This window comes from Phaseolus vulgaris, chromosome 9 (assembly GCF_000499845.2).
Source record: "Phaseolus vulgaris cultivar G19833 chromosome 9, P. vulgaris v2.0, whole genome shotgun sequence".
Classification (NCBI taxonomy): domain Eukaryota; kingdom Viridiplantae; phylum Streptophyta; class Magnoliopsida; order Fabales; family Fabaceae; genus Phaseolus; species Phaseolus vulgaris.
The window spans coordinates 24,592,402-24,618,881 of NC_023751.2; the positions used below are offsets into that span (position 1 = coordinate 24,592,402).

General features: G+C 39.7%; 1 protein-coding gene across 8 annotated transcripts; it reads left to right on the forward strand.

Annotated features, from left to right (window-relative positions):
- The first annotated feature begins 21,947 nt into the window (after positions 1-21,947).
- On the forward strand, positions 21,948-26,024 carry LOC137821829 (squamosa promoter-binding-like protein 13A). Of its 8 annotated transcripts, none has more exons than XM_068626601.1 (5): positions 21,948-22,178; positions 22,300-22,367; positions 23,027-23,403; positions 24,247-24,380; positions 25,303-26,024. In XM_068626601.1, exons 3-5 carry the CDS (start codon positions 23,051-23,053, stop codon positions 25,923-25,925), a joined length of 1,110 nt encoding a protein of 369 aa, XP_068482702.1. In that variant the 5' UTR covers positions 21,948-22,178; positions 22,300-22,367; positions 23,027-23,050; the 3' UTR covers positions 25,926-26,024. The 8 variants fall into 8 exon arrangements, with proteins under 8 accessions (XP_068482702.1, XP_068482696.1, XP_068482694.1 ...); XM_068626595.1 differs by having other exon boundaries at positions 21,952-22,178; positions 22,880-23,403; XM_068626593.1 differs by having other exon boundaries at positions 22,038-22,178; positions 22,880-23,403; positions 25,294-26,024.
- Positions 26,025-26,480: the final 456 nt, after the last annotated feature.

Consider the following 26,480-nt stretch of genomic DNA (forward strand, 5'->3'; position numbering starts at 1 on the left):
ATGTGTGTGTATGAGTGCTGAAATGGGTTTTTTCAGCAAGAGTACCTAAGTTCTTGTAGGTTTCAAGAACAGTGGGAAGTGTACTTGATTGTACTGTGTGTTAGTGAATTCCACCTGTTGTTGGTGAAGACTGGATGTAGCTCAGGTTGAGTGAACCAGTATAATTGTTTGTGTTCATTCTCTCCCTCACTCTGCAATTTCGTTTCTGCATAATTGATAAAACAGCAAAGAAATAAATCTGTTCAATTGAAAATAAATCTGTTCTTTCTGGGCACAGTGCATACTGTTCTTGATTTCTGAAAAAGCTGTTTTAATCTGATAAGAACATATAAAATCTGCTAAAAGCCACTGGAACAGATTGACTGTGATAGGTTGCTCAAGAAACTGTCAATGCCATTAATTGAACCTTAAACAATTGCTTAAAGTTGAAGCTTGCTGTTCTGTGATTAAGTGTTCTTAATTTCTGGAAAAATTGCTTAACATCAAGAAGAACATTCATAGTCTGTTAAAAGACACTGGAACAGCTTGTTTGCAAAGATCACTCAATTAATTAGCATGCTATCAATTGAACCTTAATCACTTGCTTGAAATTGAAGCTTGCAGTTTTTGTGTTTCACTGTTCTTCAAATCTGATATTTGTGTGTGTGCTGCTGGAAATTCTCACTGCATAATCTTGTGATTAATCTTGCTGAATTAAAAGCTTTTAAAACAAAAACAGTGCTGAAATAAATCTGTTCATTTTTACATAAATCGATTTATTTTCTGTAAAACTGGGTTAAACACTGTTTCTGCGAAGAAGTTTTAAAAGGTCAATTCACCCCCCCTCTTGAACTTTGGCACTATTAAACCCAGCATTATCTTGGGTGGGTAATATCTCAAGTGGCAGCTGGAGTTATATGGGTCTTATCTTGGGCGGGTAATATCGAAAGTGGCGGCTCTTGCATCAATCATTTTGGAGTCCCTCTGCTCCAAGTGGCGTGACTTCCTTTCTTCCCATAAGATCTCTTCATTCCTTCCTCTTTTATCTTTTATTTACACCTCCTTCCATTCCATACATCATCACATGTATAACCCTTAAAAATCTCATTATCTAAGTCTGTAAATTGTAAAGAATTGAGAAAATTCACTATCTACGTCTACATCTACTTCGGTACATACAACATCATTGTTTTCTACATTTACAACATCAACCATAAAAATAGAGTAATCGTATAAAATGGAATGGCCCTCCACTAGATGTTTCATTGCTAAAAAAATGTTAAATTGGACGATATCATCTCTAAGTTCCACTGATAATGTGCATGTATAAACATCAATCTTTTTCTTGGAATTCATCAAAAACAATTTTCTAAAAATTAATGTCGAGTTGTGAACAGAGCTTTCATCCTGCATGTCAAGAATATAAAAGTCGACTAGAAAAACTAATTGATTATTTTACTAACACATCTAGAAATAATCACAAGGGTTTGAGTTTTCTTCTATTTGTGAATTGAATGATCACATTAGTTGGTTTCAAATCTCCCATATGAAGCATTTTATATCTAGTTGTTGGCATTACACTACCAGATGCTCCCAAGTCCAACAAAATATTAGAAATTATTAATTCTCCAATAGTACAAGGTATGGTGAAGGTTCTTAGATCATCACATTTTTTAGGCATACTAGATTGGGACAAGGATGAGACCATCTGAACATGTATTTTCTTCAAACTCTTTTTATATGTACAGAGTTCTTTCAAAAAAATTGTGTACCTAGGAATTTATTTAATAACATCTAGCAATGGTATATTTATTTCCACCTTTTTTAATGTATCAAGTGATTCTTGGTTAGTTTCCAATATCTTTGACTTGACTCTGGAAGGAAATGATAGTGGAACTTGTTGCTAGGTTTTTTTTATAGACCATCTAATTAGTTGAGACCATTTGGTCAACTAAGACCGTCAAGTCATTCTCAATTATCTATTTACCACTTCTCAAAGACATAACACTCACATTTCCCTTTGGATTCGGTAATGGTTGAGAAGGAAGTGTTCTAGGCCTTTGTTGCTGTAAATTATTCAATATGGTTGGTAATTGTTCAATTTGAGTTTATAAATCTTGTACAATGGCTGAAATATTTTGTTGAAACTTCATGTTATGTGTAGCCCTTTGTCTTGTCAATTCCACCAACGAAGGTCCTGTGTTGGCTTGTTGTTGTGATTGTTGTTGTGCTCTCTACAATTGAACTAATGCAACATTTTGTATTGGTTGTTGTCTCATTGGAGGAAGCAAGTACCTTTGTTGTCCATGTGGATGCTGAAATTGATTATTATGTTGCTTATCATAAGGATACTTTGGGTGTTGTGGTGGAGGTGGTCCATACCTTAAATTTGAGTGATCTCTTCCAATATTCATAAAGAGTTTCTCCTTGTAACTACCTTATTCCGCTTATTTCCTTTCTAATAGATGTAGTCCTAGATGTAGGGAAAAACTTCTCTAAAAACGTTCGCTTCATATGTGTCCATGTGCGCTGACCATGTAAGTTGTAAATACATTCAATCCTTGGTTATGTCACGTAGTGAAAATGGGAAGGCCTTCATGTTAAGACGTTAGACAATCTATAACCCATCAGATGATCTCATAACACGAGAGTCTATATGTTTTTAGGATAACAAACACTATAAGGTGTGTTAAGATGTCTAATGAAGTTAATAAGTGTGAAAACTTATTTGAAGAACCATCAAACGATCAAGCATTGTTATAGGTGTTAAACGTTTTTGTTGGATATGAACACACTAGACAATATATCACCCAATAGACAATCTCATATGAGGGTCAATATGTTTTGATGATAGCATACACTATAAGATGCATTAATATATAAGAAAGTTCACTCATATGCAGTCTGAGATTAGACAAAAATATTAGAGAAAATGAGCAAGACACACTAGAAGATGTCATAATGAAAAGATTTATTGGATAGTCTAGTAAAGGCAGAGCAGACAATCCAATAGTAGAAGACCATTAAACGATCCAATCTTGGTCTCAATGCTAGACAAATTTCTAAGAGCTTATAAAGATAACACTTAAAGAAGGAATGTTGTCAAAACAAAGACTCAGATGAGAAAGGGTACATCATACGATATCAAGGAACTTCGTTAGACGATTTCACTGGAACAAATCAGACAGTCCTAGTATTCATGGATACATCAGAAGATCTCATCGGACAAATCCTCTTGATACCACAAGACATATGATATCAAAGCACTTGCTTATAAGCACGTCAGACAATCACTGAGGCTTGAAGTATACATAAAAGAATAAAAGAACATCAACAATAAGACTTAATGACATGTGGTTCCCCGATAACAATGTCATTTTGATGAAACTCTAGTAGCAAAAGTTTCTAAAACAAAACTAAGTTCCCCTTCAAATGCAATAGAAAGACCAACTTAGGTTGAATCCTGAGAACATGTGTTGGTTTAATCCATTATTTGGTTCTCTTTCTTTTGCAAAATAAAATTAGGGGTTTGAATGAATTTCAAAATTGGAAATAGATAACAAAATGAAAATAGAAACATTAAAAAAAAAAGTAATGAAATAGACTATCCAATGACAATTGTCTACTAAACCATTTGTCAACAATTAAACTATAGAAACTGAAATTAAATGGAATTTTGTAAAAGAATTAAATGAAAACTATAAACATAATTCAAAATTTGAAGTTAAAATGGACAAAAACTAGAATTACAGTAATGAAACTAAAAGAAAGTATGCGTTAGATGATTCAAGTGAAACTAAAATGAAAAACATGACTATTTGAAAGAAGACATGAATGTAAAAGTGTATTAAACAACCTAAATGCAAAACAAAATAAGTGAATGCACCAGCTTATTTAATGGTTAATTACTTAATTTTTATAAAGAAACCATCTATCAATCATCAATCATCGTCTAACAGACTGTCCAATATAGATCATAATAATAATTGTAAGCATATGAATGAATTGTAAGGGGTGGTATATTTTTATTTTTATCAGCAAAGAAGTGGTGATATATCTAAACCAATCATCTAATAAGTTTGAAACAAAATAGATGTGAAATTTAAATTGCCATGAGATAAACTAAAATTGAAAGGAATTCAATTGAAATGTAAAAATAAGAATTAAAAGGAATGTGTACCTGTATGGATATTGGGGACTGAGTAATGTTGGTCCACGTCGATACAAGGTGTCTGCTTCAGTCTTAGTTGTCTTGTCCTTCGAGTTTCCTTCTTCCTCGCGTGCTCGGTCGGCCGGTGGGGGTACCTGCGATTGTGCTCCGACGCTCAAGTCAGTAATCTCTCTCAGTGAGAATCCTTGATAATCTGAAAAACATACCTCTCTCTCTTTCTTTCTCTTCTTTTGTATGTCCCTTTGGGCTTGGGCCCCCTGGGTCATTAGTGGTTTGCGACGTGTTTTGTGGTCCTTGGGTCGTGTTAGATGGTTTTCTGGGATCTAGGGGGTGTTCCCGAAAATCCAGGGAGTGCTCATGTGTGTTTGTTACTCAGTGGGAATTGTAACCGTTTGTCCCACGTGTAACCATGTTCCTTGCTTAATTAGATAATTTAATTCGGACAACGCGGTCGTCCGGTACCGACCGGTACACTTGCCCCCCAGGCTCGAGGTCATGTAAGGACGAAGAGTCGTATAAGGCTCAGGGGGTTATTGAAACAATGCGTGATAGCTGACATCATTAATGTGTGGCGGAGATGTGACGCATGGCAGAGTTGCCGTTTGGGGATGCTGTCACATCTGGATCGATTGAATGGTAGAGATTACGTGCCGTTTCGTATGCTGAGCGTATATGATCGTTGGATTAGATTTGATCTAATGGTGTTAGACGAACGCAGGGGTTTTGCTTCCCATCTCTTTGCCTATAAATAGTATTTCATTTGTAGAGTTGAGGGTTTTTCGTTCCTTTTGCTCTGAGTTTTGGGTTGCTTGCTCTGTTTTGCTAGGTGCCGATTTTGCTGCCAGTGTCTTCTTCTTCATTTCAAGGTTAGTCATGCCTTCTTCTGAGGAGTCTTCGAGTGTCGCGGGTTCGTCTTTGACTCGCGGTGCGAGTCAGGCATCGGACGGCCCAAGTTATGATTGGGTTGATCCTACCGTTCTTCGAATCCCCAGTAAAATAAAGTCTTCGGATAAATTAGATCAGTTTCTAGCAACCCATAAAAATTTTCTAACCCCGGATTGCCCGGCCGATGCGTTATATGTCGATATATGCGATATGACCGACCGTGTGTGTCATGGCCGGGAGAATGCTCCACACGACTTTTTCTTTGTGTATAGTACCTTGTTTTCCCATTTACACGTAAGTTTACCTTTTGATGATTTTACCGTGAGTATCCTTCGGATTCTCAATGTCGCACCGACACAATTGCACCCTAACTCGTGGGCCATTTTACAAGCCTTTCGAGTTATTTGTCAGATATTTGGGCTCCTGCCGACCGCCGAATCATTTTTATATTATTATAACACGTACCCGAGTACCCCAGTAGGTTGGTTGTCGTTATCCAGTCGTCCGGGGAACGTACGCTTTGCTGCTTTTACTACCTCGTATAAGAATTTTAAGGATTACTTTTTTAAAGTGTTTGTCGACCCGGACGGCCGGGATCTATTCTATAATGCCGATGGAAGCACAAAATTTCCATTCCATTGGACGGAGAATCCCACCTCCCTTGACCATCGGCTTTGGGAATCTTTGTCTCCCATCGACCAAGAGATTTTGATGGTCGTGAATCAACTACCGTGTAGGCTCCCTACGCGGGAACTGATAGCCCTTTACGGATCGTCCAAGCAGTGGGCGGACCTAAATGGTGAGCACCTTCTTCTTGCGGTCGTTCGGCTGATAGCATATTTGTATCTTACCTTCGTGTTTGTGGTGCAGAAATTGTTGTGAGCATGGATCCGAGTTTGAAGAAATATATGAATAGTCTGAAGAGGCAGGCTAAGAAGAGTAAAATAGCCACCATCGCTGGGATTGTCCCGCGGACGACTGAGCAGGAGGTCGTTCCGGTGGAGGTCGTCCATGTTCCCGCTCAAGGAAAGAAGAGGGGACGTCCTGTTAAGGTGCCTCGGACGGACGCTCCATCTTCGTCGGGCAGTCCCATTAGCTTATTGGTGTCATCCGTCAGGGTGGCACCTACAATGCAATTTGACTTGCGTCCGGAGGACGAGGAAATTTTTGCTACCATTCCCACCTTAGATATGGTCGAGGAGATGGTTGAGTTGCAGTGTCGTGCGGCTGTGGCGACCAGGGCTCTTGGGGACGAGCTAAGGAGAGTGAAGACAGTCTCGATTCCAAAATTGAAATCGCAGCTCAATGACTCGGTCGTCTCGTTGAAGGATGCCCTGAAGGCAGTGGATGAAGCTCGGACTGACGCTCAGTTGGTCAGGAAGGAGCATGAGGCTTTAAAGATTACTTTAGAAGAAGTAGCAGCAAGACGGGCAGATGCCATCAAGGAGCGGGAAAAACTGGCCGCGGAGAAAGAATTGTTGAGTGCTCAAGTTGAACAGCTTCAAGGATTCATGTTGAGCATCAACGAAGAGTCATTCATTGCAGGTCGCCTTTTTCCATGGGGTGCCGGACGACGATGAGCGGTACGACTCGAACATGGATGTTGTGGGCGGCCGTCTGATGCCTCTGGGGGACGAGGAGGCCGAAGAGAATGATCAAACCATCTGTCCTATAGCTGAGATGCCACGTGCAGATGATACCGTACCGCCGGAGGAGTCGATGCAACCGGATGACACCCTTGATATTGTTTAATATTTTCATTACCTGGGCCCGGGGTGTGGGCTAAAGACAATTTTACTGCTTTGTGACGTGTTTTGAACTATTTTACTTTTTGCTATCGAATTTATTTTCATGTTGCTATTATCACGCAGTTTAATACCGGACGACGGTGCTTTGATGAAGAATTTGATGTCGCGCGTAACTTGGACATTTATATATAATTTAATTGAATTTCTGACTAAGGTAATTTAATTGAATTTCCGACCGAGTGAACGGTTAATTAATTTAATTGAATTTCTGACCCAGATTGGTGAATAACGTTTAAGTTATAATTCGGATAACTTTCGTTATATCTTCCGACCGAATGATCGGTTAATTAATTTAATTGAATTTCTGACCAAGGTTTGGTGAATAACGTTTAAGTTATAATTCAGATATCTTTAGTTATATATTCCGACCGAATGAACGGTGAATTGATTTAATTGAATTTCTGACCAAGGTTTGGTGAATAACGTTTAAGTTATAATTCAGATAACTTTAGTTATGTATTCCGACCGAATGAACGGTAAATTAATTGAATTTCTGACCAAGATTGGTGAATGACGTTTAAGTTATAATTCAGATAACTTTAGTTATATATTCCGACCGAATGAACGGTAAATTAATTGAATTTCTGACCAAGATTGGTGAATAACGTTTAAGTTATAATTCAGATAACTTTAGTTATATATTCCGACCGAATGAACGGTAAATTAATTGAATTTCTGACCAAGATTGGTGAATAACGTTTAAGTTATAATTCGGATAACTTTAGTTATATATTCCAACCGAATGAACGGTGAATTAATTGAATTTCTGACCAAGATTGGTGAATAACGTTTAAGTTATAATTCGGATAACTTTAGTTATATACGCCGACCGAATGAACGGTTAATTAATTGAGTTTCTGACCAAGATTGGTGATTTAAAGTGCCTCGTTAAAACCTTCTCGGTAGAAAACCCTCCTTAGGGATAAAACTACCGAGCGAGGAAAGAGTGCACTAAGTTTATTCATCAACTGTAATAGAATTTGAGATGCGTGGCATTCCACGTTCTCGGTATAGATTTTCCTGACAAATATTCTAAGTAATAAGCTCCTCCTGTTGCTGTGTCGGAGATGCGGAACGGACCTTCCCAATTGCTTGAAAACTTTCCTCCGTCCTTCCGGGCGTCGCTGCGCATGCGCCAAACTAGATCTCCTTTCTGATAGCTTCGTGGCTTCACTTTGGAGTTGTACCTTCGTGCTGCTCGTATCTTGCATGCTTCTTCCCTTATCTTGCATTTGTCCCTTAATTCATTGATGAGGTCGAGGCCGACTAGTAGACTTTCCTTGTTTAAGTCTAGGTCTAATGTCTGTCGGCGTAGTGAAGGCTCGCCGATTTCGACCGGAATCATGGCTTCTGTGCCGTACGTCAGGCTATAAGGTGTTTCTTGAGTTGTTGACTGGGGAGTACAACGATAAGCCCACAGAACCTCTAACAATTCTTCAGTCCAATTTCCCTTGGACGGGCCAAGTCTCTTCTTTAACTCATTGAGAATAACTTTGTTGGCGGCTTCCGCCTGACCGTTGGTTTGAGGGTGTTCGACCGAACTCGTTATATGTTTGATGTGAAGTTTCTCATAGAATTCAGCTAGCCCACGGTCGGTGAACTGTCGACCATTGTCTGTGATAATGATCTGAGGTAGGCCGAACCTGCAGACAATGTTTTTCCACACAAAGCTTTGTACGTTCCGGGCGGTGATGGCTGTTAGTGGTTCAGCCTCAATCCATTTGGTAAAGTAATCTATACCCACCAGTAGGAACTTGCATTGCCCTTTTCCGGGTGTGAAAGGTCCGATAATATCCATTCCCCATTTCACGAACGGCCAAGGGGATAGGATGTAGTGCAAGTGTTCTGGTTTTTGGTGCAATAAGGTACCGAACTCTTGACATTTCACGCACTTTTGAACGTATTCAGTGCAGTCTCCCTGTAAGGTCGGCCAGTAGTATCCAGCTCTCAGAATTTTGGCGGACATAGTCCGCGCTCCTGAATGGGTTCCACATATCCCTTCGTGTAACTCGGTCATTACATAAGTGACTTGTTCTGGACCAAGGCATTTTAGGAGGGGACGGGAATACCCTCTCCTGTAAAGATCTTGGCCAATCAGTATGTATCGGGCGGCTTGTAATTTCATCGTTTTCTCCAAATGTGGATTGTATACACCATCGGTCAGATATTGTTTTATGGGAGTCATCCAGTTAGGTTGGGTGTCAGTCGCCATGCATTCTTCGGTACCAACACTTGGTTTAGCCAGGGTCACGTGTATGGCCGACCGGTGGACGCCTTTCTTTTTTAGGGTAGCCAATCTCGATAGAGCGTCCGCCCTAGTATTATTTTCCCTCCGTACGTGTTGGAAGGAGATTTCTTTGAACCTGTTTAGAAGATTTTTTACGAAATGAAAATATTGTTGGAGTAATGCTTCTCTTACCTCATACTCCCCTGTAAGTTGTCCGACGACTAGACGGGAGTCGCTCTTACAAATTATATTTGTTATCTCCAATTCAATCGCCAGATGCAAACCTACGATTATAGCTTCGTATTCGGCTTGATTATTGGAAGTTTTAAATTCAAATTTCATGGCTTGTTCGACAACAATCTCCCATGGTCCTTCAAGTACAACTCCTGCTCCGGACGAACGACTGTTTGATGACCCATCTACATATAGTGTCCATCGGGGAGTTTGTTCGGTCGGATAGGGAGTGAGTTCTGCTGTGAAGTCGGCGAGGGCTTGGGACTTGATGGCTCCCCTGGGTTGGTATTCGATGTGGAATTCTGACAGTTCGACTGCCCAACCTATCATTCGTCCGGCGAGGTCAGGTTTGGTGAGAATCTTCATAATGGGATAGTTAGTCCTAACAATGACCTTGTGATTTTGGAAATACATCCGCATCCGTCGTGCGGTAATGACCAAAGCGAAGGCAACTTTTTCGACCATTTGGTACCGGGTTTCTGCGTCATGTAAGACTCGACTTACAAAATATACCGGTCGTTCTTCCGCTTCAATTTCTTGTACCAGAGCGGAACTAACCGCTTCATTGGAGACGGCGAGGTAGACCACAATGGGTTCCCGTGCGTTCGGTTTCTGGATGACCGGTGGAGACGCCAGAAATGCTTTTAACTGTTGGAAATTTTGTTCACATTCATCTGTCCATTCAAATTTAGTTGTCTTCTTCAGAAGTTTTATGATGGGTCTCGTTCGTTCGGCAAGCTTAGGTACGAATCGAGACAACGAAGTGAGACGGCCGACTAGTCTCTGGATCTCTTTGAGTCCGTTGGGACTTCGCATTTCGGTGATTGCCTTGCATTTTTCTGGATTAGCCTCTATACCTCGATGTGTGAGCATGAAGCCTAAGAACTTCCCCCCTTCTACGCCGAACGCGCACTTCTCCGGGTTTAAACGCATGCGGTATTGACGCAAGGCTTGAAAAACCTCTTTTAAGTCAGAAACATGTTGTTCGCAAGAGTCTGATTTGACGACGATGTCGTCAACGTATACTTCTACATTCCGACCGATCATGTCGTGGAATACGTGATCCATGAGTCGCTGATATGTGGCTCCTGCATTCTTGAGGCCGAACGGCATGACTTCATAGATAAAATTTTCAGAATCTGTTCTAAACGCGGTTTTTTCTCGATCACGGTGGTACATTTGTATTTGATTGTAACCTGAATAAGCATCAAGGAAACTTAGGATTTGATGACCGGCTGCACCGTCGACCAGCCGGTCGATAGTAGGTAGGGGATACGAGTCTTTTGGGCACGCCTTGTTAAGGTCTGTGTAGTCTACGCACATTCTCCATTTTCCATTCGTCTTTTTTACCATCACTACATTGGCTAGCCATGTCGTATAGTGGGCCTTTTGAATAAAACCAGTTTGAATTAGCTTGTCTGTTTCTTCTCGTGCGGCTTTGCGCCGTTCTTCACCTAGTTTCCTTTTCTTTTGAGCGATCGGCCTGGCCTCTGTATAAACAGACAATCGATGGGTAATCACATCTGATTTTACCCCTGGCATGTCTGCAGCCGTCCAGGCGAAAAGATCAGCGTTCTTTGTTAATGTTTTACTGATCGTCTCTCGGTCGTCTGGTTTGAGAGATGTTCCCATGTATGTTTTTCGGTCTTTGTCCCGAAGGAATATGGGTTGAAGATCTTCCCCTGCTTCCATTCGGGGATCATCCAGTCGAGGATCTAGATCGACTAAAGCGACCAAGTGTCTTCTAGATTCTCTTCCTTTAGAGCGTCTTTCTGTTGACCGACCTCTTCGCTCTGCGGTCCGTTCGACTGACGTGGTATAAAGCCTTCGGGTCGGCTCCACCTTCAGGCTAGCTACATAACACTCTCGTGCTGTCTTCTGGTCTACATGCACGGTTGCTATATCTCCATTGACCGAGGGGAACTTCATAGCTAAATGAGGAGTTGAGACAATGGCTTTCAATCTGTTGATAGATGGTCGACCGAGCAAAATATTGTATGATGTATTGGCATTAACGAGTAGATATCGTATGTTGATGGTCTTGCTGAGGTAATCATCTCCGAACGTGGTGTATAGATCAATAAATCCTTTCGTATCCACTCTTTCCCCTGAGAAACCAACTATCTGCTCGTTGTAGGGTTGTATCTCTGCTTCTGGAATCTTCATCTTCTTAAACGTTTCCCAATACAGGATGTCGACCGAGCTACCCTGATCTACCAAAACTTTTGCAATTGCAAATTTATCTATCTCCACAGTTATTACCATGGGGTCATCTTGAGATGGATCGATTGCTGTGAAGTCTTCGTTAGTGAAAGTGATTGGTGGTATATGCGGTCGGCGTTGTGTGGAAGTCGAATGAACGGATTGAATTGCTCTCAAATGTTTTTTCCTTGCTGAATTAGAGCATCCTCCACCCGCAAAGCCACCTGCAATGTAATTAATTTCTTGAGGGGGCTGACCGAGCGACACCGGTCCAGCGATTGTATTGATGACTGTGCGAACTTTTTGTTTAGTTCGACTTCTACGTTCAGGGCTTTCGCTTTTAGGCCTCGTTCGTCTGATCGGACTTTCGCTTCTTTTTCTTCTGTTTGAACGATAGTGGTTGTCACGGGTCCGGTCGTCTCTTCGTCCCGAACGTTCGCGGGGATCATGATCACGCTGGGGTGACCTGGGTGCAGTGATGGTGGTTTTCACGAACTTGCGGAGATGACCGGCCTGGACGAGCTCTTCAATTTTATCTTTCAGTGCTTGGCATCCTTCGGTCGTGTGGCCATAGTTACGATGGTATTGGCAACGTTTACTAGTGTCGGCATTGGGAGGGGTTTGTGATTGCCTCAATGCCGGAATCAATTCAATCTGCAGTGCTTCGTCGAGAACCTTACCCCTTGGTACAATCAAGGGAGTGTAGTTGTGGAAACGGGGACCCCTATTGGGGCGATGTCGTTCTCGGTCGGTCGGTACTGTGGGGGGACGAATCCCTTTGCTCTTGTCCGTGTTCTCAGCATAAGTTTTTCGATGATAGTCAATATGTTCTTCTATCTGCATGAACTTTGTTGCTCTTGTTCTTAATTCATCCATATTGCACGGAGGTCGTTTGATAAGGCTTTCAGTGAACCTTCCCGGTAGTATGGCCGAGACCAAATGATGCATGGCTATTTCTAGATTAAGATTACGAATGTTCATACACACTTTGCTAAATCTGTTCATGAATGTTCTCAATGATTCTCCCCTTTCTTGTTTGACATTTAGAAGAGACATGGAGGATGTCCGATGAGGTCTACTTGTGGCGTATTGCGTGGTGAACTTCAATTCCAAAGCGTCGAAGCTTGTAATGGAATTGGGTGGAAGGTCCGAAAACCATCCAAGGGGGCCTTCCCTGAGAGAGGTGGGGAAGACTTTACACCATACCGTTCGGTCGGTTGTGTAAAGGGTCATTTGAGTTCTAAATATATTCAGATGTTCGTCTGGGTCTGTGGAACCGTCATAAAGGTTTATCGTTAGGCCCCTCCACTTGTCAGGGAGAGGAGTGGCTATGATGTCATCAGTGAACGGATGGCCTTTCGGGTTTGTTACCTTGTTTGGGGTTACTGGCTTTACACTCTGATGGGTGTGTTGAACGAGTGACGTGTGAGGTATAGCCTGGGCTATTGTTCTCGTTCCTGATTGGAACGGTGATGGAGAAGGTGCACGTGAATGCCTTTCGCGTTCAGATTGCTCAAGTCTATCCAACAATCTCTTGTTCTGTTCTTTCAATTGTGCTATCTCTTCTGCGTGTTGTTGACGTTCTTCTTCTCGTCTTTTCCTTTCTTCATCCTGGCGAAGTTGATCGATGACCCCTTTTTGGAGTAACTCCTGCATCTGAATCTGGAGGGTTTGTAGTATGGTCCTATGCTCTTCAGAGATATCATTGTTGTTGTTGTTTGCCGTTGAGCCCATCTTCAAGCGTTGGGATCTTTGGGTCTGGGAACAATGATTACTCGGCCCCACGGTGGGCGCCAATTGTACCTGTATGGATATTGGGGACTGAGTAATGTTGGTCCACGTCGATACAAGGTGTCTGCTTCAGTCTTAGTTGTCTTGTCCTTCGAGTTTCCTTCTTCCTCGCGTGCCTCGGTCGGTCGGTGGGGGTACCTGCGATTGTGCTCCGACGCTCAAGTCAGTAATCTCTCTCAGTGAGAATCCTTGATAATCTGAAAAACATACCTCTCTCTCTTTCTTTCTCTTCTTTTGTATGTCCCTTTGGGCTTGGGCCCCCTGGGTCATTAGTGGTTTGCGACGTGTTTTGTGGTCCTTGGGTCGTGTTAGATGGTTTCCTGGGATCTAGGGGGTGTTCCCGAAAATCCAGGGAGTGCTCATGTGTGTTTGTTACTCAGTGGGAATTGTAACCGTTTGTCCCACGTGTAACCATGTTCCTTGCTTAATTAGATAATTTAATTCGGACAACGCGGTCGTCCGGTACCGACCGGTACAGAATGTAATAAAGAAAAAAAAATTCATTGGAGAACTAAAAAATATTAAATAGAAATCGTTGTTAAGTTCTCTTCAAATTTGAATTCAATAAACTCAATATGAATTTCTTAATTAAAGAAAAAAATAATAACTAAATGGTTTGTATATTCAAAAGACAATCTTAACCAAAAACTGAACAATCATATAAATTCTCAAGAGTAGAAAACTCAAACACAAGTCAATGATGATGCTTCTCATTTCAGGAAATCAATTTGCTTTCATGCGGACAAGAATAGAACTGTAAATTGCAGAACAGAAAACATAAAAGGAGATAAAATGTAGAAGATTGAAGAAGAAATGTGAGATAAAGAAGAGAGAAAATGAAGAAATCCAATAACCAAAACTGTAAATTTAGATTGTTTTGCGTGAAACTTGATAGACTATGACTTTTAACAATTACGTTAAAATTCATGAAAAAATTGATTTTGATAGGGTATTGAGATTTTTTTTTATAATCATAATACATGCAAAATAAAATTTTATTGATCATAGATCAGATACAAAATTTATAAAGATATAAGTATAAAAAAATTCTCATTAGATGAATAATCCTATAAGATTTAATGTACAGTGCCTAATTAACTACTAACTCAATATATTAAATATTTATTAAAGTATATAAACGAGAAATTACTAATTAATTTCTAATTGATTATACATTATACAGATAATGCGTGAAAATTATAATAAAATAAATTGTAAAAGCCTGCCAAATTAAATTTATAATTTGATTTATATAATTATAATGTAAAATCTTTCTATGAATACATTCAATATGAGTTCACAATTTTGTCATATTACTGTGGATAACCGCACCACAGTGATCCATTCCGGAGGTCTGCATAAAAAGAAAAAATAATACTCCCTCCATTTTTATTTATAAATTTTTTTAAACTAGTTCACACTTCTAAATAAATAATTAAACTAGTTTAAAATAATAAACTATTTTCAATAACTTTTATGATTACAAAATTACTCTTTATTCTTTATTACTAGTGGAAACGCCACGTGATTCGGCTTATGTATCTATACTTTCTTTTTTATTCAATTTTTACGATGATAGAATATAACATACATAGAAATAATTTTGGATGAGTTAAAATTGAAAAGAAAAAAAAAGTACAGAGAGTGATTGAAAGTGAATGTTATTTTATTTTATATGTGAGATTTGGTGTAGAAATGTGTGTGAGTATGTTTTCTTTGTCTTAAAATAAGAAACTAAAGAAAGAGTGATGAAGTCATATAAAAACTGTACATTAATATTAATTTAAAAGATTAAAAATAATTTTATTTTTTAAATAATTGATATGAAATGATAAAATATTCTATTATATTAATAAAATAAAATATATTAAATAAGGGTAAAATCGGAAAAAATTTGTATAAAAAAAAAACACTTATAATGTGGAATATCTCTATATATATTCATTAGGTATAGATGCTTAATAAAGATAAAGTAATTAACTAAAACTTTAACACTTAATATCCATAATTACTCCAATTAATATTTATTTCAGTAATGATACTGTACCGGTATGGGCGAGGCCGAGGTCCACCTGGCTGCCCGAGGCCGAGTCCTTGACCGAGACTAGGGGGACCTGGCTGGGACTTAAGAAATTTGGCCGAATGACGAGGCCGATGACCTACCTAGCCGAGATCGAGGTCCACCTGGCCGAGACCTTAGAAGGCTTGGCCGAGACGACCGAGACTACTGGAATTTGGCCGATGGCCGACCCATGCCATGACGATTTGGCCGAATGACGAGGCCGATGACCTACCTGGCCGAGATCGAGGTCCACCTGGTCGAGACCTTAGAAGGCTTGGCCGAGACGACCGAGACTACTGGAACGCAGGGGCGACCTACCAGCGCCTCAGACAAAATCTTCAAAGACCTAATCGGCCGGGCAGTAGAAGCGTACGTGGACGACATAGTTGTAAAGTCCGACTCGTTTGATCAACATCTGAAGGATCTAGACGAGGTCTTCAGGACCTTAAGGGGAGTCAACATGAAGCTCAACCCCGAAAAATGTACCTTCGGGGTTGAGGGAGGAAAGTTCCTAGGCTTCATGCTCACCCACCGGGGGATAGAGGTCAACCCCGACAAATTCCAGGTCATACTCAACATGAGAAGTCTGAACAGTATGAAGGAGGTACAACAGCTCCTAGGGCGGCTGACCGCCTTTTCCCGGTTCGTCCCCCGCCTGGCCGAGAGGACGAGGCCGATTGTCCAGTTGCTCCGAAAAGGCAAAAGGTTCGCCTGGGACGACCAATGCGATGAGATCTTCAAACAGTTCAAGGAATTCCCCACATCCCCGGCCGTCATCCAGAAGCCGAGACCTGACCACTCGATCCTTGTGTATCTGACAGTCTCGGAAGAAGCAGTTAGCGCTGCCCTGGTACAAGAGACCGAGGGCGAGAAACGACCGATGTACTTCGTCAGCCGAACCCTCCACTCGGTCGAGATAAGGTACCAAATGATAGAGAAGGTGGCCCTCGCCCTAGTCCTCACAACAAGACGAATGCGTCCCTACTTCCAGAATCACTCAATAATTGTAAGAACCGACTACCCTGTTTTTAAAATTTTATCTAAGCCGGACCTTGCAGGGAGGATGATAGGCTGGTCAGTCGAACTCTCCGAGTTTGACATACGCTACGAACCGAGAGGCGCCATCAAGTCCCAATGCTTGGCCGACTTTTTGACCGAGCTGACACCACTGCCCACCATCTTGGGCGTGTGGACGCTCTACGTGGACGGTTCCTCAAACAAAACAGCCTACAAACACTTGCTCGATTAACATCGCAAGTACCGGCTGACCACCACCTACACTTGCTCGATTATCATCGCAAGTACCGGCCGACCTCCACCTACACTTGCTTGATTATCATCGCAAGTAATGGTCGGCCGCCCACTACACTTGCTCGATTAATATCGCAAGTACCGACCACCACCTACACTTGCTCGATTATCATCGCAAGTAATGGTCGGCCGCCCACTACACTTGCTCGATTATCATCGCAAGTACCGGCTGACCTCCACCTACACTTGCTCGATTATCATCGCAAGTAATGGTCGGTCGCCCACTACACTTGCTCGATTATCATCACAAGTACCGGCCGACCGCCACCTACGCTTGCTCGATTATCATCGCAAGTAATGGTCGGACGCCCACTACACTTGCTCGATTAACATCGCAAGTACCGGCCGACCACCACATACACTTGCTCGATTATCATCGCAAGTAATGGTCGGTCGCCCACTACACTTGCTCGATTATCATCGCAAGTACCGGTCGGCCGCCCACTACACTTGCTCGATTAACATCACAAGTACTGGTCATGACCGGTCGCCCACTACACTTGCTCGATTAACATCGCAAGTAATAGCCGGCCACCTATCCTTAGTTGTTCGATTAAAGATCACAATTAAATGGTCGATCGCCCATTCTTGTTCGATTTAAATCACAATTAAATGGTCGATCGCCCATTTTTGTTCGATTAAAATCACAATTAAAAGGCCGACCGCCCAAATCCAACTTATTTGCTCACACAATCCACAATTAACGGCCGATTGCCCACACTTTACCTGCTCGTCTTACATCGCAATTAACGGCCGACCGCCTATGCTTTACTTGTTCGATTAATATCACAGTAAATATGACCGATCGTTAGATTCAATTAAAGACCGACTAGTTAACTTGTAAAACTTTACGCAAAGCCATTATGAAAAGAAAGTTGGACGATACATTAAACGGAAATCGGGCGGTACATCAAACAGAAACTGGGCGATACATCAAAAAACAAAATGAAGAGGCCACACCCCGGCCTTAGAGGAAATTAAAAATCAAAGAAGAGGCCACACCCCGGCTAAGGGAAAACCTAATCTTGAACCTCTACGCACTCCCCCTCCTCGGCCTCGACCTCCTCATCCTAAGCATCGGCCTCCCCCTCATGGGTCTCGACCGTCTGAACCTCATGTGCTGCCAAAACCCCTCATTAATGCCAATCATGCCACGTCACCTAGGGTCACGTCACACCTCGAGAAATGGAATAGCCGCACGATCAAGGGAAACCGACCAACACCCATCATTAAAGACTCATCGGACATATCTAACACATCTGTCCTTGAGCCTGGGGGGCAAGTGTACCGGTATGGGCAAGGTCGAGGTCCACCTGGCTGCCCGAGGTCGATTCCACTTGATCGAGACCAGGGGGACCTGGCTGGGACTTAAGAAATTTGGCCGAATGACGAGGCCGATGACCTACCTGGCCGAGACCTTAGAAGGCTTGGCCGAGACGACCGAGACTACTGGAATTTGGCCGATGGCCGACCCATGCCATGACGATTTGGCCGAATGACGAGGCCGATGACCTACCTGGCCGAGATCGAGGTCCACCTGGTCGAGACCTTAGAAGGCTTGACCGAGACTACTGGAATTTGGCTGATGGCCGATCCATGCCATGATGAGTCCGCTTGGCCGAGTCCGCTTGGCCGAGACCGGGGGACCTGGCTGGGACTTAAGAGATTTGGCCGAATGACGAGGCCGATGACCTACCTGACCGAGACTTTATAAGTCTTGGTCGAGACTACTGGAATTTGGCCGATGGCCGACCCATACCAGGGGAACGTGGCCGACGGCCGACCCCTATTACAGTTAACGCTCAAACCAAGATCAGTGAAGTTAATCTATCATTAAGAATTAGGTAATGCAAACCTAAGAGGTGTCCACCTCGATAAATGGGCCCAACAAGGTAGGCCCACTAGAATAATATAAATAGCACGCATCCCAAGGAGTAAGGTATGTCATTTATTACTGTTCACCTACCTGAGAGCTGACCACCCGCTTTACTGACTTGAGCGTCGGAGTGCATTCGCAGGTACCCCCACCATCCGGTGTTCACCCGACGACCGAGTGCCGAGTGTCGAAGGATAAGCAGGAGGACGAGAAGAATCCAGTTCATCACCCAGCCACCTGCCCGACCGAAGGAAGGAGAAAACTTCAATAGTTCTCTAGGTCCCATCTCCCTAGCAGGAACAAATACTTATTTGTATTGCTATTGAGAAACAATATTTACAAAAGGAAAACTATCAACTTAATATCACTTTTTAAATAATTGATAAAAAAACACTTAAAAATCTTAATGAATAAATTACAGGCCAAACACATATAATAAAACATTTTTAACACGTTCAGCTAAACCTACCTAGATTTATAAACCCAACTTAGGTTGAATGGAAGAAAACCCCCTCTGCTGTGTTAGCCTTAAAACTTAAAGTCAATGCGTCTCGTCTCGTTAATTTCAATTGATTAAGGCAGGTCCTACTGGAGGACCTTAGTGTTGTTGCCATCTACACTTCTTTTCTTAATTTCAATTTCAATCTTAATTGTTGCCAGAAAGTGACATCCAATCGCTAAATTATCAGGATTCAGGTGTGAATGAGTTTAAGTTTGGTTGTATCGAAAGGCAAAAAAACGTTTGAAGATAATGAACGATGTAACGGTATAAGAAACAAATAAATAATGAAGTGCACGAAACACACTGCATATATGTCACAGAAGCACAATCTGAGAGCAGCATAGCGAACAGTGATGTTACGTGACGAAGAAGATGATGACAGAGGAAACGTTATTAAAGAACAAAATATTGATTTCATTGGAAGCATGTCTAGGGAAAAATGGGAGTTGGGAGAGGGAAAAGAAAAGGGAGTGTAAAACGAAATGTTTGACTAAAAAAAAAGTGTATGGATGTATCTGGTGATGAAGTAGTGAAGAGACGCAACATGGATCCTCTGAGGAAGATAATAAATGGTAGAGTCCCCACAGCAGAATTGACATGAAGATGGGGAGAAAGGGTGGAGATTGAAGAGAGAAAGGGTAAAAAGGATCACATGGTGGAGGGGTTATGGCATATGAAGGTTTGATGGGGTGGCATGGTTGTTGTGGCCTAAATGAGCAAAGTATCAAAACCTGGAGCCCTCAAAATTAATAGTGGACGTCTACTACTGGGACCCACCACAACCCTCATCATTAGCCTTCTGCCAACAAACTCCACTCCACCACAACTATTGGACACGACTAACTAAATTTACAAATTTTAAATTTTTTACCACCTTCACTCTACTCACTACCTTTTTATATACCCATCATAATTCACAAGGTTAACCATAAATCAATCTCTCTCTCTCTCTCTCTCTCTCTCTCTCTTATCTTAGTTTAAAGTTTAGATAAAAATAAAACTAAAAGGAAAAAATATATTTAACCTTATGTATTATCGTTTGACTTTAGTTTAGCTATGTTGTTGAGTTTTGAATTTATGACTTTGTTAAAGGGAACTGTTGAAGAAAATGTATTTATATTAATTTGATTATGAGAAATGATAATTAATTAGTTTCATGGTAAAAGTAAAGAGATAGGTGTTGCTTCAATAATAATAATAATAATAGTTATTATTATTATTATTATTATTTTATGGGATAGAATTAATTTGACTTTATTGTATTTTTTATTCACTTACATTTTAAGTTTTTGAAAATTCCACACCAAATTATGATATTTGAATGTTTTATCTTTCAAGTTTTGAAATTTTGTACATTCTATCAACCTTTGCAACGTTTTGTCGTCCAATTTTTTTCTTGCACATAACCAAACTTTTAAAATTATGTAGATTTTGTCCTTACATTCTTGGTAAGCATTGATGTAAACAGTGAATACCAGGTCATATAATTTAAATATACCATATAATAGTTATTTTTAAATAATATATATAATTAATGCTAAAAAATGAAAAATAATCATTTATGTAAAAGATAACATGAAATTTTTTTATTATTAAAAAATAAAATAAATAAATAAATATTGTGGGATGTCACAAACCTTATAAAATACTGACTTAATGAAAAATAACAGAAACAAATCATAAGTTTTATACAAAACCAAAGATAAATCAACTCTCATAACTAACTGATTTGCCAATGAATTAAAATAATTAATTAATATTATTTACACCAAACAGATAAACTTGTATATTATTTTATAGTCCATCACTTAAAATCTCATAATCCACGCGCATGCTTGACTCGGAACAATTTTGGAAACGAGTAACATTTTTAAGAAGGGTATGAAACCGTCAAAATTTACCGAAAAATCTATTGTAAAATTTGTTATCTACTCAGAATAAAGGAAAAAAGAAAATTGACATATTTATTAATATGTATTTTTCTTTTTAAGATTATGTATGTGCCACATAAGATTTTTATTGATATTAGAAAAATAATAAATAAAAAAATGTATTGAAAGGTAAAAAAAAAATATAAATGTTCTAGAGAGTTGAAACTAAGAGAAAGTTCTCAGTTAGTCGGTTGATCTGCACCCATTCATTTCTCTCGGATGAACTTCTGCTATTCTCGCTCTTCCACTCCTCCCTCTCTTATTGAATTCCGGATTCGAACAATACCTACAAAAGACATTCTGACACTCAAATCAAACTTATACACTCAGTTAATATTAGATGACTGCGTACCTGATTCTTTAGAATCTATTTATTTATATAATTATTGTAGACTCTTTGTCGTTAATAGATATAATAAAAATAGATTAATAAATACTAAACCGAATGTTATGTAAGAATCTCAATCAGACCTTACCGTAAAAAATAAAATAAAAAAATCTTTGAGATTATAAAATCTATGTATAAACTTTAAGATGGTTTTTTAACATAATGGAGGACAAAGGAAAATTGTTGCCATACTGCACGAAATATTTGAGGCATTCAAAATTTTGACAGAGGAATCTCATTAAAAAAAATGTTTTTGTCAAAAATGGAAAGAAATTAGCGGGAGAATAGGAGAGTTATGTATGAAACATAAAAAAAATGGTTTTGATTTGATTATAATAGAAGAATTAAAATATTGGTGGATATAAGTAGATTTGAATGTAGTTTAGTGAATTGTAAAATGATTGATTAGTAATGGTGTGATGTTATAAGGTGAGATGAGAGAAAAAAAAAAAGAGGCGGGGGAAAGACATGCCATGAAATGTGAAACATAATGCCACATGCCTTGTCTTGAGCATCCATTCTTTGTACTTCTTTTTCCTGACTCATAAAAGTTGAAAGCAACCAACAGCCTGTCCTTATTATCCATCTTCCTTTCTTTCTCTCTCAACCTACTACACTCACTGGAGGAGGGGAGGAAGCCCCTATATTTGGCAAAATTAAATATTAAAATATTTGGTTCAACTTCTAAGACGGAGCATATCATCCAGACCTTTTTCCCTCTCTCCTCCTTCTTCAGTATCAACTTTCAATACATTATCCACTCCACTGTGTGCACAAATCCATGACTTCACATCCTTTAACTCTCTAACAGGTATGGTTTTTGGGATTCCCTCTCACCTAACTCACTCAAATCTCTCCTCAACAATCAATATAATAATCAAAAAACCCTTTTTTTTATTCACTCCATTGGCTACTCATGGAATCCATGTCAGGCAACCAGTGGTCGGTGAAGGAAGAAGTGAGCATCATACTGCTGCTCTTCTGTTGTCTGCAAGTGCAAGTACTCTCTTCCTTCTTTCAATCACTGTTTATTTATTGTTTTTTTTTTATATATTTCCTTTCTACTTTTATGTTTCTAGTTGCTTCACTGTGTGCCTTGTTTGGTAACCTTCTCAATCTATGCTTCCATTTTCTTTGGAACTCTTCCCACTTCATTAACTGTAGGCGGTCAAGTCTTTTATTTACTTATTTAATTCTGCTTAATATTTAACCCCCCCTCTCACCATGCTACCTGCTTTCATCCTAGTACGGACAAAAACTTGTCCAATGTGTTTGTCTTATAATTGCCTGTTTGTGTCTGTCTAGTTTTTCATGATTTCCTCCTCCTCCTCTATCATCTATCACTTTCTATTCTTTTTCAATTGGACTTTTACCCCTGCCCTTTTCACTTGGGTTGTTAATTTAAGTTTGGTTCTCCTTACTGTCTCACTATTTATGCAATACACCCTCATGCCTTTCTCACTGCTTAATTTTTTGCTGCTCTTCATGCAATTGTGAACCTATGGTATATAGCACATATAGAAGGTAACCATACAAACAAAGGGGGGCTTTGGAGAAGTAGAAGGGTGGGGAGGGGGGTGGAATTTTATTTTTCTCTATTGTTTTGTTATGGACTGGAATTTGAAAGCAGCTTCTTGGGATTTGGTGGATGTGGATAAGGCTTCCATACCCAACATAGACTCAATGGAGGAGCATAACAGATTTGGAGTTTATAGAATGGAGGGGGAGTTTTCTGTTGACTTGAAGCTTGGTCATGTGGGGAATTCTGGCACTGAATCAGCGTTAGCCAAGTCCAAAGACGTTGCTGCTGGTGCTGGAGTCTCCAAAGTGGCATCCTCACCTTCAGGGTCTTCTAAGAGAGCTAGAGCCATTAACAGCACAACCCTGACTGTTTCATGCCTTGTGGACGGGTGCAATTCAGATCTTAGCAACTGTAGAGATTACCATAGGCGACATAAGGTGTGTGAACTCCATTCCAAGTCCCCAGAGGTCACAATCGGTGGCCTCAAGCAAAGGTTCTGCCAGCAATGTAGCAGGTTTGTATCATAACATATCATATATACTCAGGGTTTTGTTCTTTTGTTTGCAATTTAGTTCTAGATTGCTTGAAAGCTGTAGTTTGTCCTCTTAATTATTGCTTTTTTGTGTTTTTGCCCCCCTTTTCTTTTCATTGTACCTCATGGACATTAATTTGTGTCGTTTGCATTGCATCCGTATCCATTATTCATGTTAGCTTCACAAGTACTCATACGCCACCAAATTACTTTATTTTGCTTTCCCCTACCATTAGCATCTTCACTTAGCGTTCTTTAGAAGAAGCAGGTTTTTATACTCTTAGTATTTACTTCCTTTCCATTGATTTTTCTAAAGATAGAAATTTTTCTTTATTTTTACTTTAAAAAAAAATTTAAACCATATAAAATCAAGGAAAGAGAATGTACTGCCAGAGTATTACAAAAAGATTCCCTGTAAACTTATTTCTTAAACCAAAACGAATCTCAACACATACCAAACCTGCAGAATTATGATTACTTCAGTTTACAAATAATAGTTCTAAACCCAGAAGTTTGTCGTTATGTTTATATATTTATATGGCACTTTTTAAAAACCAAATACCTCTGCTAAATATTTATATATGTATATGTCGAATTAAGCTGAAAATATCATTGCACGGAACACAATTAATTACAGAAGTTTAAAGAATGACTTGCCTGTGTTGTTCTGTTAATATACCCTGTGTTGTTCTTGTAAATCCGTGGTAAATATTTTTCACCGCTTAGTTTCTTGTGCATTTGATTTTATATTCTGGATTCCATTTCCATGTCATATTGGCGTGTCTCAGTTTGCTCAAATTCTGAAACTTGTATATTTTTTGGTAGGTTCCATTCGCTGGAGCAATTTGATGAGAGAAAAAGAAGCTGCAGAAAACGTTTAGACGGACACAACAGACGGAGAAGAAAGCCTCAGCCAGAACCTCACACGCGACCTGGTAGTTTTTTATCGAATTACCAAGGTAAGCTTTCTGGTTGTAGTTGTTGTTGTTCTACTAGCACATTATCTGAATGGACCCATGTGCATATATGCGTGGACTTCATGCAGGTATTAGCTAGAGATACATATAGCATAGGTACACGAGTCTCTCAAAAGAGTAAGAAGTTTCATGTGGAAACAATGCACTTAGCTAAATGAGTGCGCTGCCCACATACCTGATATGGCTGATTTGGTCCATTTATGTCCACGCTCATGACAATCTAGTGGCCACTAGTTAATATGTCACCACATATAGACCCGTCATAAAGGAAAAAACATTTTCAGTAAACTCCCATGTGCTTCAGAGTCTATGCATCAATCATTCTGATCTTTGACTTCATATAATTCTTATTTTTTCTTCTTCGTTTTAAGAAAAACCATCCATTTTAATTCGTTTCTCTATCATTTTACCTGATAGGGGACTAAAATGACGTTTTACAACTGAAAACTTTATACAATAATACTTAATGCTTACCATTTTAGAAAATGCTCCTTTCGAGAGATGGATCTACACTGTCATCCACAACAAATTACTATATGATGCCTCTTGTGTCTTGGTTTGCAAAACTTGTTCATACACAGTCAGAATTACTATATGATTTGATACCATCATATTTCTAAACTTCCAATTCCAGCTTATTTTTTATGTTACATGTGGTAGGTACAGGATTATACAATACAAAAATTTGTATAAAACTACAGTTGAGAATTTTTTTGTTTAAACAACCTTATTTGCCTTGCCATACAAATTTTCATTCATATACATCATACATTTTCCTGATAAATATGGTTAAGGTAGACATATAATGATATATTCACATGGAGCATCTACATTTTCACATTTTTGTTGGCATATACTTCCCTTGAGATAAAGTATAACACTTGGGAAATTCAAGATTTTTCAGGTACCCAATTGCTACCCTTCTCAAATCCACACGTGTATCATTCCAGTGCCATGATGAGCTCCCCATGGAATGGAGGACTTGTGAGTTCCTCTGCAGATGCTAGGTTGCACAACCAGCACCACCATCAAGTGCACTTGGTTGATAAACAAGACCTTTTTCTTGGATCTTCGCACAAAGAAGGGAAGCAATTGGCATTCGTACACGGTAACCATCCCTCCACAGGTGCACTCGGCAACCAAACCCTTCCCTTTCCCTCTCCTTCTGTGTGCCACACGCTTCTCAGGACCAGCCCTTTATCAGAAACTTGTGGAGTGAGAAGCAAAATGTTCTGTGAAAGCTTAACAACAACAAATTCGGTGCATGACACTCCTTGTGCTCTCTCTCTTCTGTCATCATCACAGACGCACACACCTGGGAATGGTTTGAACCAAATGGTGCAGCCTCCCTCGATGTCCCTGATGCAGCCCTTAGGCCTGAGCCTGCAGGATAACAGCAACTTAGAGTCTGTGGAGCGAGTGTTGGTTCCCAATGACAGTGACCATTGTTCCTCCATGTATAGCCTGGGTTCTGATGGATCTCACTGCAATGAAGCCCATCAACTGTTTCCCTTTCAATGGGAATAGAGTTTTTCATCCTAATTCATAATCACACTTTGTTTTTCATTCCTAATGAATTCTGATTTTTATCCTAAGTCAATGATTCCTCATGAATCCTTAAATGAAGACAGTGCCTATGAACAATCATGCTATATTTATCAGTATATTCAAGAAAACTAAAATTAAACAATTTTACATCTCATTCATTATGTTAACTGCAAAAGGAAAATTACATGTATACCTTTAAATACCTTTAAAGGGAATAATGTGACATGCTCCTTTCCTTCTCCAATATATATAATTCAATCTTAATTAACTTTTCTTATTCATAAAATTATTTTCAAGATGTTCTCCTCTTAATTACATCTTTATTTTCTGTTATTCTTTTACATTTTTGTATCATTTAAAAACATTTATTTTTAAATAGGATTAATATGTTGGTTATCTTTAATGGGTGTTTTCCTTTCTAGTCAGGTGCCAATAGTTTCAATTTTTAATATTATTATTATTTACATTTTTCTGATACACCAAGAAAAAATGAGGAAGATATATGAAGATAGATATTTTTCATTCTAATAACTT

What these genes read in the sequence shown, in the direction of transcription:
- LOC137821829 (XM_068626593.1), top strand. Translation starts at nt 22,976, where the DNA reads ATGGACTGGAATTTGAAAGCAGCTTCTTGGGATTTGGTGGATGTGGAT. An exon ending in TTCTGCCAGCAATGTAGCAG is followed by an intron (nt 23,404 to 24,246) that starts GTTTGTATCATA and finishes ATTTTTTGGTAG; the next exon opens with GTTCCATTCGCTGGAGCAAT. An exon ending in TTTTTTATCGAATTACCAAG is followed by an intron (nt 24,381 to 25,293) that starts GTAAGCTTTCTG and finishes GGGAAATTCAAG; the next exon opens with ATTTTTCAGGTACCCAATTG.